We start from the raw sequence: 15,335 nt of genomic DNA, 5'->3' as shown, positions 1-15,335 counted from the left end.
AAGTAGAACTTAAAACAGCATAAGGCCAAATTCAATTGTCAGCTGGCGGAAGAACAGCGGAGAATTAAAGATGGTTCTGATGAGAAACATTGGTCAACCAAATGAAAACAGGCAAGTTTCAGCATGGATTTCAACTTAGGCACAAACAGGTCAACTCGAGATTAAAAGCATCACACTTACAAAATGTAAGCACATTCTGAACTCGAACTGATACATGGGCAAGTCTCCTCTAGGGTCTAATTGATGTTTTGTAGTTTTACTTAATTCGCACTAAGCACATTTCACCCTACACTGCATAATACAAAACAATAAAAAAAACATGTGCAAGATCTCTGGAAAGATAACAGTGCAGGGGTTCTGAGAAATGCTATTTGCAGCTTTTTTTTTTTTAACAAAAATATTCTTCAGTATTGAAGTCAAGACATTGAAGTCAAGACATGTCCTTAGCATGTCTTATACATTCAGTGTTATTACTAAAAATACTTTTGTCCAACAGGCCTCAAACTAGGCCTGCAAATGTACATATGCTACAAGTACTTTATACATTTCATTATTTACATGGCTCTCAAAACACATTTAACAAGCTCTCATACTTTGTTTTGTCATCTTTAGGCTGGCAATAAACGGCTCCAATTCTGCAAGGGGAAAGCAAAAAGAGCCTCAATAGAGGATTGAGTCACAAAAATAGAGATTCCATAGGGATAGTCAATTACGCCTCCATCATTTCAATAGCATCCTGGCCTGTAACTTATCAAAAAAAACTAGTCTGATTGCAGTGCAAGAGGGTAAACAAGAGGCAGAGAGTGTCTGTCGATTATGGGATGGTCAACTTCTGAAACCTATTTTGTAAACATAAACACCAACCTCCTGCCTGATGTTGAGTCCTCCAGGCCACTTCACTTCAGAAAACCTTCCTCCGCTTGGCTTTACCTTGCTTACGAGTGCGTGCAGCCAACAGGACCATGTCACATGACTTAGGAAGTGATACTCAACGGCACCACAACTAAGCCTGGCCCTCTTCCGCATGTTAAAGCTGCAGCACTCTACTGAAAAGGCCAAGACGGAAGAGCTATAACAGTGCTGATTGAACCAGTTAGAAGTGACCTTGGGGGACTCTCACTCATTCACCACACGGGCTGGAAAGGTTTAAGTGGCAACGGCAACAATGCCCACCACATAGAGGATGTCCAAAAAAAAAGAGAAGGAAAAAACAAATACAGCAAAAACATTGCTTTGGTTACAAACAGCTCTTCTTATATCTTTCAACCATAACAATAAAAGGACTTGTACAAAATAATGCTATGATAGAGTGTTAAGGGCCTCAGACACGATCAACTCCTATAGTGCATTTGCGCACAGCGCAATAAAAAAGGTACAGGAGTCGACAGTCCGAGGCCTGTGTGCCATGGTCTCTTATTACCCTTCAGGTTGAGGTTATACTTATGACCTGTACTATACAGTCTATTACCTCCAGTAAGAAAGCTTTTTTTCCCTGCAGAATTGCAGTTTGAGTGTCCTTTCCATCCCAAACAAGGATTGTTATACATAAAAGAAAAAAGGTGGGCCCTAGTCAAAAAAATGCTACAAATGTGAGTTTGCTTTAGCACCTGAAGCTTTAGAAGTCACCCTAAAGGCTCATCATAAAACTTATGTAAATGAAAAAGCATGTCTGTCCACAGAAATGGACTGTAAAAGTGATGGGAGTTTACCTGACCTATACTATAACCGTTGTTTGGGGGGGACGCAGCACACTCAAACTGCTTTTGATAGCCAACATTAAAAAGAACAAAACAAAGACAAAAGTAGAAGGGATATCCAGTTTGTCATAAGTCACAGAAACCGACTCCACTAGAAGGCCTTACCGACCAGCAAGGCTCCAAGGCTGTAATATCTAGAAACGTGGGCTTAAAAATTTTGTGTTGAATCAACATCCACAGCAAACATTGCTGCAAACGCCTAACACGGAGGTCAATCTTAAAAACAGCTAAAAGTATTACAGCAGTGAGGTGTTCCTGGTGGGTAGGTGCTCTCAAGAGAGTCCAAGTTCATACATGGGCTTTTCGATCAGGTGTGGGTACCCCTCTCAGGCCTGCACTTTGAGCAGGCTTTTGAGCTGGAAGGCCATCATCTCCCGGTTGTCACAGGAGCCCATTGGGAAGGACACCCAGTGGCTGGGGGGCTTAGGCAACACGCTTGGTGAGGGCGGCTCGCTGAACTTGGGCCCCGCGTAGCTCGGACTCCCCTGTGTGGCCAGGAGCGTGTTCAGGTGAGACACCGCACCCTCCCAGTTGTGATCGTAGTTGGTGGCAAAGCGGACTGAAACGCCTTTCTCTGCAGACGCGGCCTGCCGCGTCTCTGGAGACCTGTGGTAGGCTACGCCTTTGTCGCCCCGGCGGTGGCCATGGTGGTGAAGGCCGCCGGCCCCTCCGGCAGATGCTGCTGCTGCTCCGTTCTGGTCACGGCTCCTCTGCTTAGCCCGGCCAAGTTGATGGTTCTTCTTGGGCAAAGGGCGCTCGGGGTGGGAAACTGGAATGTTGTATCTCTCTCCGCCTCCCATACTGCTTCTGCACTACGTGTCACCTATGGGAAGAATGTATTCACATATTAGTTCACTGTATTCATAGTCATTTGCTTCTGCACTGTACTTTTGCTCTGGTTTATGCTTTTAGATGCTTGTATAAGAAAAGGAGATGCATGGTTATCCACTCAATATCACTCTTAGTTGCAAGGTACATTTTTGTAATGTAATGTATTCGTATCAGTTCGCTGCACTTATTGAATTCGTATTCGTTTACTGCACTTATTATATTCGTATTAGTCTGTTGCAATTATTGTTTTCGTAGTAATTTGCTTCTGCACTGTACTTTTGCTCTGGTTTATGCTTTTAGATGCTCGTTTAAGAAAAGGAGATGCACTTATGACTCCTGGTGACTAGTAGTTCTCTTGAATACCTATGTTGAATACACTTATTATAAGTCACTTTGGATAAAAGCGTCTGCTAAATGACTGTAATGTAAAAGAAAACATACTGTTACTATATATATTATAGTGCATGGGTTATCCACTCAATATCACTACATTTTTGTAATGCCTGATCCGTCCACACAGAGCACGTCTCAACGAAAACAAGCACAGAGGGTGACGCCAGCCTCTGTCGCCCCTCCCCCACCTTCTCACCTCTTTGTTGTCAGAAAGTTGATGCACCAGAGATCTCTCTTCAATCGTTCACCTCCAACCGGGCCCCAGGTCCTCGAAGTAGTCCTCTGTCTACTCCTCGCTGTACGTGTGTGTCCAGCTGGGTCTGAAGTTTGCATGTGCCACTGAGCGTTGTTTTCCCGTGGAGCCGAGCTGAACATCAACTCACCTCGACGCGAGATGCTCCAAGAAGACCTTATATGGGAGGAGAAGAAAAAAGGGGGTTGATGCAACAAAAACAACCAAAAAAACAATATATTTATATATATCATTTTTTATTTTATTTTTGCTTTATAACAACAAAACATCATGATAATCGTGTTCAGATAATATTACATGTTATTAATAACCCTAATTATGAGTTAAAGGGGGTTCAGGAGTGCGTCATTGCAACAAAAAAAACAATAATATACATTATACATATATATATATTTTTTGCTTTATAACAACAAAACATTATGATAATCGTGTTCAGATAATATTACATGTTATTAATAACCCTAATTATGAGTTAAATGAGGATTTGTAGCGGACCAAAACAAAGAGACTTGGAGCTCAATATGGCGACGGTCCGTCACTTACCGACTTCTTCAGACTTGGTTGATGAAGAGCCCTTCGTCCCAAGGAAATATAAGCCTTTATTTAATCGTGATCTCCCTCCCAACTCTTTGCAAAAAAAAAAAAGGAAGCACAGCGAGCTATATCTCCCCCGTTTTTTACAAATCCCGTCACCGTCGATTGTTGTTGACCAGCGGCCGTCTCTCTCTCTCTCTCTCTCTCTCTCTCTCTCTCTCCCGACTCCGTCTGAATTGCAACAAAATGGAATCCACAGCGCAGATATGTAGCTCGCTCGGACTCGGATCCGACCAATCAGGTGCCGAGTTCCAACCGAGCGACCAATCAGCGAAGAGACGACCAGACGCATTCACGCCTGTTGCCAGATGGGTGACGTCAATGCCCCCGATACTCCTCTCCTTTGTTGGACCTCGGGTATTTCCTGAGAGAAGTGAGAGAAAAACAACCAGGAAACAACCGTTTTTAAAGCACCATAACCTTACATTATACATTACTACAGTTACATTAAGCATTATAATAATGTTTGGGGTAGAAATATATACATATACTATCGAATTGTGTCATGTAAATGTTAGAATAACAAGGTAAACACGTCCAGAGTTTAGATTTATTGATGTAGGTTACTTCATTTTTTTTTTTTCTGCTGTGTGAAATTGGGTTTGTTGTTACACACTTCCTGTTAACTGCTTTGCTGTGGAACAGCTGCAACAGGCTGTAATGATAGTCTACAAAACAGCTCTAGTCTGTGAGCTGCCCATCCCCCCACGTCTCAGACAAAACCAGGACCATTTTTATTCAAACAAATCCCCTTTTATCAATGTCCAAATGCTACAAAAAGTATATGACAACAAGGATATCCCTGTTTTGACCCCTTCCCCTGTTATGCTTTTCATTTAATAGACAAGGTACATTATGTTGTTCCAACTTTTGTGCCATAATACAGTGTGAGATTTACAAAGGCCCGGAGTTAAGCTACTAGTATGCAAAATGAGTATCGTATAAAAGTCACACTGTCATAAATCTGGCATCATGTGAGCCACAACACCTCAAATGGTAACAAATGGTAACAATAAAGGGGCTCCAGTATCCTGCAGATGTGTGTGTGGGGGGTTGCTAAAAAAAGATGACTGGAGCCTTAGAGCGTATAAGGCTGTACTGGTTTACCCCCTGAATCATTTTTATGTTATTGGTTTCAAATCATTGTTTAAAGCTCAATATGGCCTCAGTGTCATTTGACTTGATTTCCGTGTAATTACTTGTATTGCCATTCAGCTGTAAGCCTTCATATACAGTACCAGTCAAAAGTTTGGACACACCTTCTCATTCAACTACTTTGAAGAATCTAAAATATAAAACATATTCTGGTTTGTTGAGCATTTGTTTGTTTACCACATAATTCCATATGTGTTCCTTCATAGTTTGGATGTCTTCAATATTAATCTACAATGTAGAAAAAAAAAATAAAGAAAAACCATAGAATGAGAAGGTGTGTCCAAACTTTTGACTGGTACTGTATATTTTTATATATACTGTATAGCCTGTATAGTCATTTAAAGTTTGCTTTTGAAAAATGCTGTCCTTACACTTCTCTTAGTCTTTACAAGGACAATGTTCTTACAGCTGGTTTTATGGGAGTCCAAGTTTGAAGAAATCAGAACAACTTCCGTGATAGATTAAACCCTTTAAAGTTACTTCCCCCTCTACCTTGTTCAAAGCCTCATAACAGTTGCGCAACACATTCAGCGTCAGCCTGTGCTCACAGCTGCAGGCCATGGAAGGACACTCCCCAAAGTAAAGTAACCTTTGTCAGGGGGGCTGTTCCCATCAACAGTCAACTATGTATGGAAAGTAGGTCACAGAGAGCCTTCTGTAGGTCGTAGAGATCATAGGAGGTGGTGGACGTATCTCCACATTTAACTTGTTGTACAGGCTTCTTCACTAACACCCCTTGTCGCATGAACACGTCATAGACATAGTGAACGTGCGGTAGGCCATGCTGGGAAGTGGAATGGAAGACATTTTTAAAACAACAGTGGTGTAAAGAGGCTGTTGTTGACGTCTCACACACCGTAGATAGGCTGCATATATACAGACTCTCAGTCCCTTTATCTCTTCCTTGGATGTTTACAATAGTAATTGAGTGTAAACGGGCTCACATGAATCTGAAAGTTTAAAAAGGAGTTGTGAAACCCGCCCACACAAAGTAACTTGCGGGAAAAGAAGCAGTTTCACACTTATCAGCACTGAGTTTTTCCCATATCCAAGATCCTTTGTAATAGCAGCAGCAAATCAATTCATGTGAAATCCCCTTTCTTTGTCTCTTATTCTATTTTGATTTATTTTTCCAATCTAGTTCAGTGGAGATAGAGACACAAAGCAGCCTGAATGCACTCATTCAAAGAACTACACAACATGTATTTACATCTCTGTCTCTACAGCATAGAAAGAAAAAAAGAAAAACTTAGATTAGATAGACTATACAGATATTAGAGCCAAAACCCACCTAAACCTTATTCCCTATGGATATGACCCCATGGCTTCTGAAAAGAAAGAATGATACAAACAAACAATACAATTAAGAGTTATGTGAGTTTATTATCATGCGTTTATTTTACGTTCCACCCTCCTTCAAGCAGGCCATTCATTCATGGAGATTTAAGCGTTTTACAGGCCCACATCTCATTGATAATGTGCCTTTACAGGAAAATAAATATTTATTTTCCTGTAAAGACACAGTTATTTTAATGACACTTCACTTTATATATGTGTTCATTTTCAAAGGAATGACGTTGAAAGAACTGCTTCACTTAATTTTATTCTTGCAGAAAACATAATGGAACTGCTAACTAACAAATTAGAATAGGACTAATCCAAATAATTGAACCGTAATCGGGAACTTGGACCCATAGCCTCAGATTTACTTTTTTAATCCTACGCCCTGAGTTGTATGTTTCTTACATGAGTATTGTTAATGTCAAATGGGAAAAGGCAAATAGTAAAAGGTATATGTAGGAAGTATTTTAAATGTTATAGTAAATGTTAACTTTCTATCAGGTCACTTTTGAAAGTCTTGTTTTTTGATGTATCGATTTACATTTGTAGTTATCAATACCCCTTTTCATTTCCAAATTCAAGCATTTTACAATTTCATTATATCATTGCAAGAACCAAATGAAATAATGAAGTATTATTAAAGCATTTACCGTGAAGTAATTAGATTCTTGTTTGATCTGTTCATTTTTTTTCTTGTGTTTTTCACATCAGTTAACTGTCTGAACATCTGGCAATCTGGAAATGAGGAGAAGAAATTTGATTATTCGATTAAACCCAATTCAATCTGAAACAGCAAAGCGAGCCCTGATGTTTGTGTCCAAGGTGATTTCTGAAAAAAACAAGATTGTACAACGGAATCATGTTATACAACTGATAATTGAATATTTTCAGGCTTTCTTCTCTCCCATGCTTTGTGCTTTTGAGCTGCACCTGGCCCCGACAGTGGCTGAGAAAAGATCTTATTGAAGCTGTGCTGTCTGCTCCTAATCACATTTCCTGCCTTCTGGCCTGCTGAACAGTTCAGAGGAGGAGAGGACACAGTGCACCAGATATCACCGCCTTATTGTTCATCATCATTTACTTGAATGCTGTCTATATATATAACCCATGACATCAAAAACAAATCTCTTTCTGACCTATTTTCTTGATTTGTCTTTTGTTAGTCCCAGTTTCTGTTTCCTTTAATATACTTTTTCTCTCAAATAGGATGCTAAATCATTTCAGTTTGCCTCAGGTTTGTGATCTGATTTAATTGTTATTGAGCTACCATTATACTTTATTTTTTACCAGAGGGGTGTAAGCCAAATTAAATGGCGTTAATTGGTGAGGGAATTGCTTTTTGAGTTTAAATTTTGTATGTATGCAGAATGATAAAGATTAAAAACTGAGCAACTTTTCATTATGTCCACTAGTTCATGGTTGCTTAGCATTCACCCCCTGCTGTACTGCGAGCAGTATTACACCCGGATCCACACTGACTTCACTGGGCATTAGTCAGTAAGGTAAGGTAAAAGAAAAATCTAAATCTTCACAAATTTGCAATGAAGGATGGTTTTCACACCTCAGCACTCACTACAGATTAGATATGAACAAGAAACAAACAACTGAAGCAGACAAATGTTTGCAAAGGAAGTCTTCATTGTGTCACCAAGAACAAAACAATTGTTTAAAACATATTTTCGAATGCACACACTTGCACACAATTAAATTAATGAAGCAGACATAATTCAAATCTCTTTTTTTTTTTATTATGTTGTTTGTGCTTTCCTTCAATGAAATATAAAAATATCATAAACCATCATGTGATGGAGTGTGTGCGTGCATGTGTGGTGCTAGATACTGTCTGTCAAATGAAGATGAGTGGAAGGTAATTAGCGAAAGAGGAGGAAGGAAAAGCATTTGCTGCATAAATGGAAATAATTCAACAGTATTTGAGCATGAAAATGATTTCTGGACCTTGCAGATAGTAGTTGCTACAATATACAAAAGTCTTAACTCAAGGTGAGTAGTGGATTCACTTTATTCGATTTTTCTTTTTTAAAGGGTGTATGATGTGTTTTCTTTTTCTTTTTTATCGACATGTCTTTCACACCTGCTTAAGTGCTCCCCTCCCCTGCGTCCATCCTGACCCTGTCTGCTGGAAACACATCACTCAAGAAGTGTGTGATAGCTACAGTTGTTCTCTATTACTGTGCAAACGTTTTATCTTGTCCTTTTCACCTTTATTTCATTTAATCAGACGTATAAAAATTGGACTTTACTGCCATTCTCAGCTTTCATCACAGACTCAAGCTGTACTTCTAATATGTCATTTGGGCTCTTTCATGTCTTTCCATCTGGTCCTTTCTGTCTGTCTCTCTCTCTCTCTCTCTCTCTCTCTCTCTCTCTCTCCCTCTCTCTCACCCTTGTGTCATCACAGCCTCCCTCCTTTTCTTCTTCCCTCACTCATGCACTTTGCCACCGGTCTGTGCGATCATGCTGTGGTGGTTGTGCTGCTGAGGGACATAAGTCAGATCCCCTAAAACAGGAAAAAAAAAAAAGTCCACACCAGGTAAGCTCTCCAAAGGATTATTTTATTACAGGTTCCAGACATTTTCCAGACATCCAGACATTAAGTAGTAAGTAATAATTTCCTTGTATGCATTTAAACTGGCGTTGTGATGAAATCTATGTAATATCAAGTTTATTTAAAACAAATAGGTTGTGTGTTTTTATTGTCCGCTATTCAATATGTGTATTTGTGCAGCAGATCTGTTACTTTTGCCCTATTTTACAATGCTTATTTCTTTCTGCTGCTACAACAACAAAACTAGACGTTTCTTTTAGTTCTGCTTGTGGCAGAATGACTGGTTATATTTTGAAACAATATGGCATGGTGCAATAGTGACTCAACACATTGCTACACATTATTTCAGTGTTAATTTCCCCAGTGATGCTTCTAAAATGGAAGTCTGCGTGTTTAAAAAAATAAATTAAGTTTCCTGTACATGGCAGTTGCTGCCTTCTATGATGATTCATAACAGTCTAACCACAGCACTCTGTCAATCTAGACTCACATCAAGGGAGAATAAGAGCCTGAGGTGGGGTAATAAGTGCTTGCACCCATATGGGATTGTGAAAGATGGTCCCTCGAGTCAATAAAGGTCTTTCTGTAATTTACTTTCACCACTTCTGCTCATTTATCTTGTCTATGCTTTCATGAGGAAGTGTCATATTTGTGATGAAAAACAGAAATAATGGTCACTGGAAATGGAATAAAGGGAAGACAATATATTGAAGGGCACCCTGACCTGATTGGGTAAAAGTGTTCCCTTTAGTCCATAATCACTTATACTGCATTAAATAAAACTACTTACTTTGAACAATTTTATGTTTCTTTTTGTGTTATTAACTTATTGTTTCACAGCTTTTTCTTCAAGTTTACTGTCATTTACATTCATGTGATTGGGTCATGTTCTTTCCGATAAAACATATTCTCTATAATCTAAGTTTAAATGGAATATTATAATTTAATTTAAGCCTCTCTGGGTAAGCAGTTATTGGTGTCCACTCTCTGCTTATCACAGCATTATTTACTTTGATGAAATCCTCTTACATCGGCTTCCCACACTTAGTTTAATCTATTGATTGCACACAGGTGATGCACTTAACAATAGATTGTTCATCTCTGTGGTGACCTTCACCCTCCGTTTTACTGTTTGGTTACAATACAATCCCCTCTTATTCCAAAAGGGGGCATGCTTCATCCTGTTAGATGTGATAATAGACAAACAACATGTGTTTGCTATTGTGTTTGTCTCTGCAGATAACTGAATGCAGTCACAGTTAAATCCCTGCTGAGTGATTGTAGAAATATGGATTAAATTTTAATTCTCTGCTCTAGCTCAGTTCATAAAAAATATCTTAAAGGGACAGTTCACATCTAAAAAAAAATAAGAAATACATATTTTTCTCTTACTTGTTGTGCTATTTATCAATCTAGATTGTTTTGGTGTGAGTGGCCTTGTTTTGGATATATCATCCGTAGAGATGTCTGTTTTTTCTCAATTATAATGAGATTATGTGAGCTAAAAAAAATACATATGAATAACTCAACAGCAATGTCCCTTTACAGAAATTGTTACTTGTTACTCAAGATAATCCATAGACCTTGTTGTGAGGAGTTTCATGTAGAATGTAACTACAATAACAACAATATAGATTGATAAATTGAGATACAGGTAAGAGGAAAAATATGTCTTTTTGATTTTGGGGTGGACTGCCCCTTTAAATGACAGAGGATGTTTTGCGGGGACAGGTTTATCAAAGTTTAATTGGAGACATTGGTCAAAGACAACGGCATCATACCATGGGTGGCAGGTTATCACTGTAGTTGCCTAAACATTTGTGAGATATGTGCATAAAGTTCTTTAAAAAAGTTGCCATGTTTTAGGGTACAGCTAAAGCTACAGCTGGTAAAAGTGATACGATCACACTCAACACACCATGAGCACACTAGTTGTATTAAATGTTTCTATATATCATGGACAAAGGTGAAACCATTTCGTTGTTTTGGATTTTCAAACAAAATCAATTCTTTATTTCTTCAGTAAGAAGTGGTTTATGACTTGTGATTTAAACCCTGGTTCCTTGCAGCTATCTCTTCAATATCAGCACCATCAGATACTGTAATGGTCATTGTCTGTTTACCCTGACCTTACATTCTGTCTTGCCTCACAAATGTTAATGTTCCCTTTAAGCACCAAGTTCCATATTGACAAAGAGAGAAAAAGGTTACATGTTCTACTTTATCTGTTTCTCCACAGGAAGTTGCCTGCTTCAGTCACTTCATGTAAATAAGGTTTGCTATCAATCAACTAATGACACTTCAACCACGTTTATCTTATATTATTTTTCCTGTAGATGTGTGGATCTTGCTTTATGTGTCTGGTTAAAAAAATAAATCTAATTTAAGTTCAATGATCAAAACAGTTGTTTTCATGTGCCTTAGAAGTTAAGATAATACTGGAAAAAGGGTAAAAATGCTGTACTTTAAAATGAATTCCTGTTAGTTATTCTTAAATATATCTACAGGTATGGTAATTATGTATATTAATCCATAAAGAATAACACATTTAACTGACTTACATTATTTTTTAACTGCAATCTAGTTATTGCCCTCCAGTAACAGTTGAAATGGAGCTATGGGAGGTTGCCTCTTCTTTAGAAACCACAGAAGCCAAAGAGATCAACTCTTCACAGATAGGTAAGTAGCCTCGATAAAAAAAACCGCATTGCCTTTCTTCTTTAAAATCTTAAATGCTTCAAGATAATGTTCGATTTTTTTCTGCAAATGTAATTCAAGAGTGCATTTGTAATGAACATTGTAGTTTCAGTTCCCTTGCCCGATAAAAATCTATCCTACTACAAACCTGTGATTTTCTCACAGTTGTTAGTCCTCCTGAGGGTCTGGAAAGCTACATGGTTCTCACCGAGATCGAGAAGACCGCCATCGGTTCCATCTGTTTCCTGGCAGGTCCTATCACACTACTGGAAAACGCTCTTGTGTTGGTGGTGATCGCTGCAACGGCCTCCCTGCGGCGGCGGCCCTCATATCTGTTCATTGCCAGCCTTGCTTTGGCTGATGTCTTCGCCAGCTGCTTCTTCACCACCAGCTTCCTGGCCTTTCACCTCTTTCACCGCAACGACGGCCCCACGGCCTACCTCTTCAAATTAGGCGGCGTCACCATGGCCTTCACCAGTTCGGTGGGGAGTTTGCTGCTGACCGCTCTGGACCGCTACCTTTGCATCCAGCAGCCCTCCCGCTATAAGGTGCTGCTGACCCGCCGGCGGGCCCTGCAGAGCCTGCTGATCCTCTGGAGCGTCACCATTATCATCTCCTTCCTGCCACTGATGGGCTGGAGGTGTCTCACAGGGCTTACTCCTCCACCCTGCTCACGCCTGTTTCCCTACATCAACCGTGTCTACCTGGCCTTCTGGACCAGCTTCATACTGGTCATTCTGGCTCTCATTCTGTGTGCTTATGCTCTCATCCTGTGGAAGGCCCACCGCCATGAGTCCTCTATGACCAGCCTCCATGGATCAGCAGGGACTCGACAGGCCCGCATGAGGATGGATATCCGGCTGGCGCGAACTTTTGGATTGATCCTAATCATACTGGTGAGCTGCTGGCTTCCTGCCCTCTCCTTCATGTTAGCTGATGTCTCTATGATCCTGACTCTCAACCAACAGAGAGCGTTCGCCTTTTGCAGCACCCTGTGCCTGCTCTACTCTACAGTCAACCCGCTGCTTTATGCACTGCGCTGTCGAGAGCTAAGAGTCGCCCTGCTGGAGTTGCTGCAAAGGCTGTGCGTGATGGGAAGGTGTAAAAAATCTACAGAGGCTTTAACCCCCAAATTACCCTCCACAGAAGACAATACGGCCATCTCTGTGGATGAGAGGACCGAGACCAGAACCCCACAACCTAACTCCACCTCAGAGGTGGTGGACAATTAGCAGCCGAACATCAGAAATTGAGTTGAAATGAAGGATGAGTTGTACAGATAGATAAGTAAAATATGAGCAGGATTAATTTCAATAAAATGATTAGTGCTGGTATTTACTTTAAGGTTATTGTGTTCAAGGCTATTAAACCATAACTCTTGAATATTGCTAGTAGGCCTAATAGGTGATCCGACAAATCAGAAAGCTTATCAAATGTGGGAAACATGCTACGTAATGTGTTTTAGTTCCAGTTATGAGATACGCTGGGCCGACAGCTTGTAAGGAGAAACCATTAACCTTTTCACATACAGTTAGAACCATTCTAGTATCAGATTCCAGTGGAAATAAAGCTTCTCATCTCTGGGCATTGGTTCAGGTCGGACAAAAGATTTTTGTGTATGTTGGACTGGAAGTGAGATGATGTCATGTGGCCAGCTAACCTTTAACCTTTGCCCTCTGGGTCTCCAATGTCAGTGCTTTAAACGCTCTCACTCCTTTGACATACCTTGTCCTGTGAACTGAAGTGCTGACTTCACTTTTGTGTTCAACACGTGGTAGAAAGGTGGATTTGTTGTTGGTATGCTTGTTTATTTTTTGAGTATTTGTCCCTGAGGGGGCAGGAACAGAGGACGCTGTGGGCCCGCCTATCCCGTATGCACATGAATGCCAGGCCTCCACAAAAGCCCCATGCACAGGAGGATTTCACACAATGTCCGCACACGTGAATCCAAGCAGTGTGCCGACGCAAACGGAGCACATGCCAGGAGGAGACCGCGCACAAACACTAGAACACTCTTTGCAATTGTGACAACTGGCAGCTGCAGTCAAGCATATACTGTATGACATTACACTTAAAATCACAGGTGTACATACTAGACCGAACACGTGTTTCAATCACTATGGCAACTGATTAAAGATAATATTTTACCACACTCTGTTTTGACTCTCATCTGTCATCCTAAATCATTGCCAGGTGGCAAACAGTCAGCAGTCTTGTGTTTGCAATGATTTATAAGTGTCCCTGTCGCTGTATCAATCTCCTGGGTGGGTCTTTGCTGCCAGAGGTGACTTGCTGAATGCTGGGAGTCTGCCAAGCCAGAAAATCTATTTTTTTAGGTGCAAGAGTGGTGGGAAGTGGGAACAAAATAAGTGGGAACAAAATAAATACAAAGCATTTTTTTTTTTCAACAGTGCTGATCATCAAAGGTTATAAACATTCAGTTTCTAGTAAATCATTGGGTTTACTACCACAGACCTGTAATAAATTTTACCTTCATAAAAGTAAAAATGTTTTTTTTGTTAAAACAGTTTAAGATATGCGTGATAATATGTGTTATAGGCCACTTTGAGGTAGCATTTGTATTATTTTGTATCGGCCTAGCCCATGTATACAGATGAAGTTATAGACCAAATATATGAAACATCTCTCAGTATACAATTCAAGAGCATTTCAAACTACAGACTCCAAAATGATCATGAATTTGGTATTTGGGTGGATGTTATTCTTTAAAACCCTACACATAATAACAAGACATAACTAAAGAAAACAATAGTACAGTACCAGTCAAAAGTTTGGACACACCTTCTCATTCAACTACTTTGAAGAATCTAAAATATAAAACATATTCTGGTTTGTTGAGCATTTGTTTGTTTACCAAATAATTCCATTTGTGTTCCTTCATAGTTTGGATGTCTTCAATATTAATATACAATGTAGAAAAAAATAAAAATAAAGAAAAACCATTGAATGAGAAGGTGTGTCCAAACTTTTGACTGGTACTGTATATAAAGTTGTCTTCGGTTGTATTAATGGAACAACTCAGTAGAAAATCAACATAGTTGTTCATTGTCTTTTACAGCTTTGAAGCGGAGATGCTAAAATTATACTTTAAATGATAATAATAATAACTTCCTAGCAGTTCTGTTTAATGATGAAAGCTAAAATAAATACTGCATAACATTATCCAGGCTGCATGTTTAGTTCTTTGCATAGGTTATATGATAACAATAATGACTGCATAATTGCATTTGTTTTGTTTTTATTAACCTACATTAATTTATTATGCATTAAAAAAATCAGGATACTGAAAAAAAGTGAAAATACAATGTGAAGAAGGTATGTTGTTGGCTGAACTTCCTAGCAGTTCTGTTTAAGATACTATAGATGCAAGCTAAAATAAATACTGCATAACATCATCCAGGCTGCATGTTTAGTTCTTTGCATAGGTTGTATGATAATAATAATAATAATAATAATAATAATAATAATAATAATAATAATAATGACTGCATAATTGCATTTGTTTTGTTTTTATTAACCTACATTCATTTATTATGCATTAAAAAAATCTGGATACTGAAAAAAAAAGTGAAAATACAATGTGAAGAAGGTATGTTGTTGGCAAATAAATAAATACAATCTGCCTGTTTATGAAGGAGATTGAATAGTTTCACTCTGGAGCTCATTTGTAATCTACCTGATTTACCTGACCTCCACCACCAGACGTCTCGTGAACCTTCAATTTGAG

General features: G+C 39.2%; 2 protein-coding genes across 2 annotated transcripts; one reads left to right on the top strand and one right to left on the bottom strand.

The window, feature by feature from the left end:
- Positions 1–349: 349 nt before the first annotated feature.
- On the bottom strand, positions 350–3,981 carry pnrc2 (proline-rich nuclear receptor coactivator 2). The gene is made up of 3 exons (XM_054621505.1): positions 3,778–3,981; positions 3,178–3,390; positions 350–2,580 (listed from the first exon to the last, which is right to left on the bottom strand). The coding sequence occupies exon 3, from the start codon at positions 2,555–2,557 to the stop codon at positions 2,084–2,086; it is 474 nt and encodes a 157-aa protein (XP_054477480.1). The 5' UTR covers positions 2,558–2,580; positions 3,178–3,390; positions 3,778–3,981; the 3' UTR covers positions 350–2,083.
- A 4,802-nt stretch (positions 3,982–8,783) lies between these two features.
- Positions 8,784–13,732, top strand: cnr2 (cannabinoid receptor 2). Its single transcript, XM_054621857.1, has 4 exons — positions 8,784–8,875; positions 11,130–11,164; positions 11,475–11,569; positions 11,753–13,732. The coding sequence occupies exons 3-4, from the start codon at positions 11,500–11,502 to the stop codon at positions 12,817–12,819; spliced, it is 1,137 nt and encodes a 378-aa protein (XP_054477832.1). The 5' UTR covers positions 8,784–8,875; positions 11,130–11,164; positions 11,475–11,499; the 3' UTR covers positions 12,820–13,732.
- The last annotated feature ends 1,603 nt before the right edge of the window (positions 13,733–15,335 follow it).

This window comes from Anoplopoma fimbria, chromosome 20 (assembly GCF_027596085.1).
Source record: "Anoplopoma fimbria isolate UVic2021 breed Golden Eagle Sablefish chromosome 20, Afim_UVic_2022, whole genome shotgun sequence".
Taxonomy (NCBI): Eukaryota; Metazoa; Chordata; class Actinopteri; order Perciformes; family Anoplopomatidae; genus Anoplopoma; species Anoplopoma fimbria.
Note: the sequence above shows the minus strand (reverse complement) of the source record. Positions and strands in the feature narration are given on the sequence as shown.

Coding starts and splice junctions, on each gene's coding strand:
- pnrc2 (XM_054621505.1), bottom strand. CDS start 2,557: ATGGGAGGCGGAGAGAGATACAACATTCCAGTTTCCCACCCCGAGCGC.
- cnr2 (XM_054621857.1), top strand. CDS start 11,500: ATGGAGCTATGGGAGGTTGCCTCTTCTTTAGAAACCACAGAAGCCAAA. Junction 11,570..11,752: donor GATCAACTCTTCACAGATAG/GTAAGTAGCCTC, acceptor ATTTTCTCACAG/TTGTTAGTCCTCCTGAGGGT.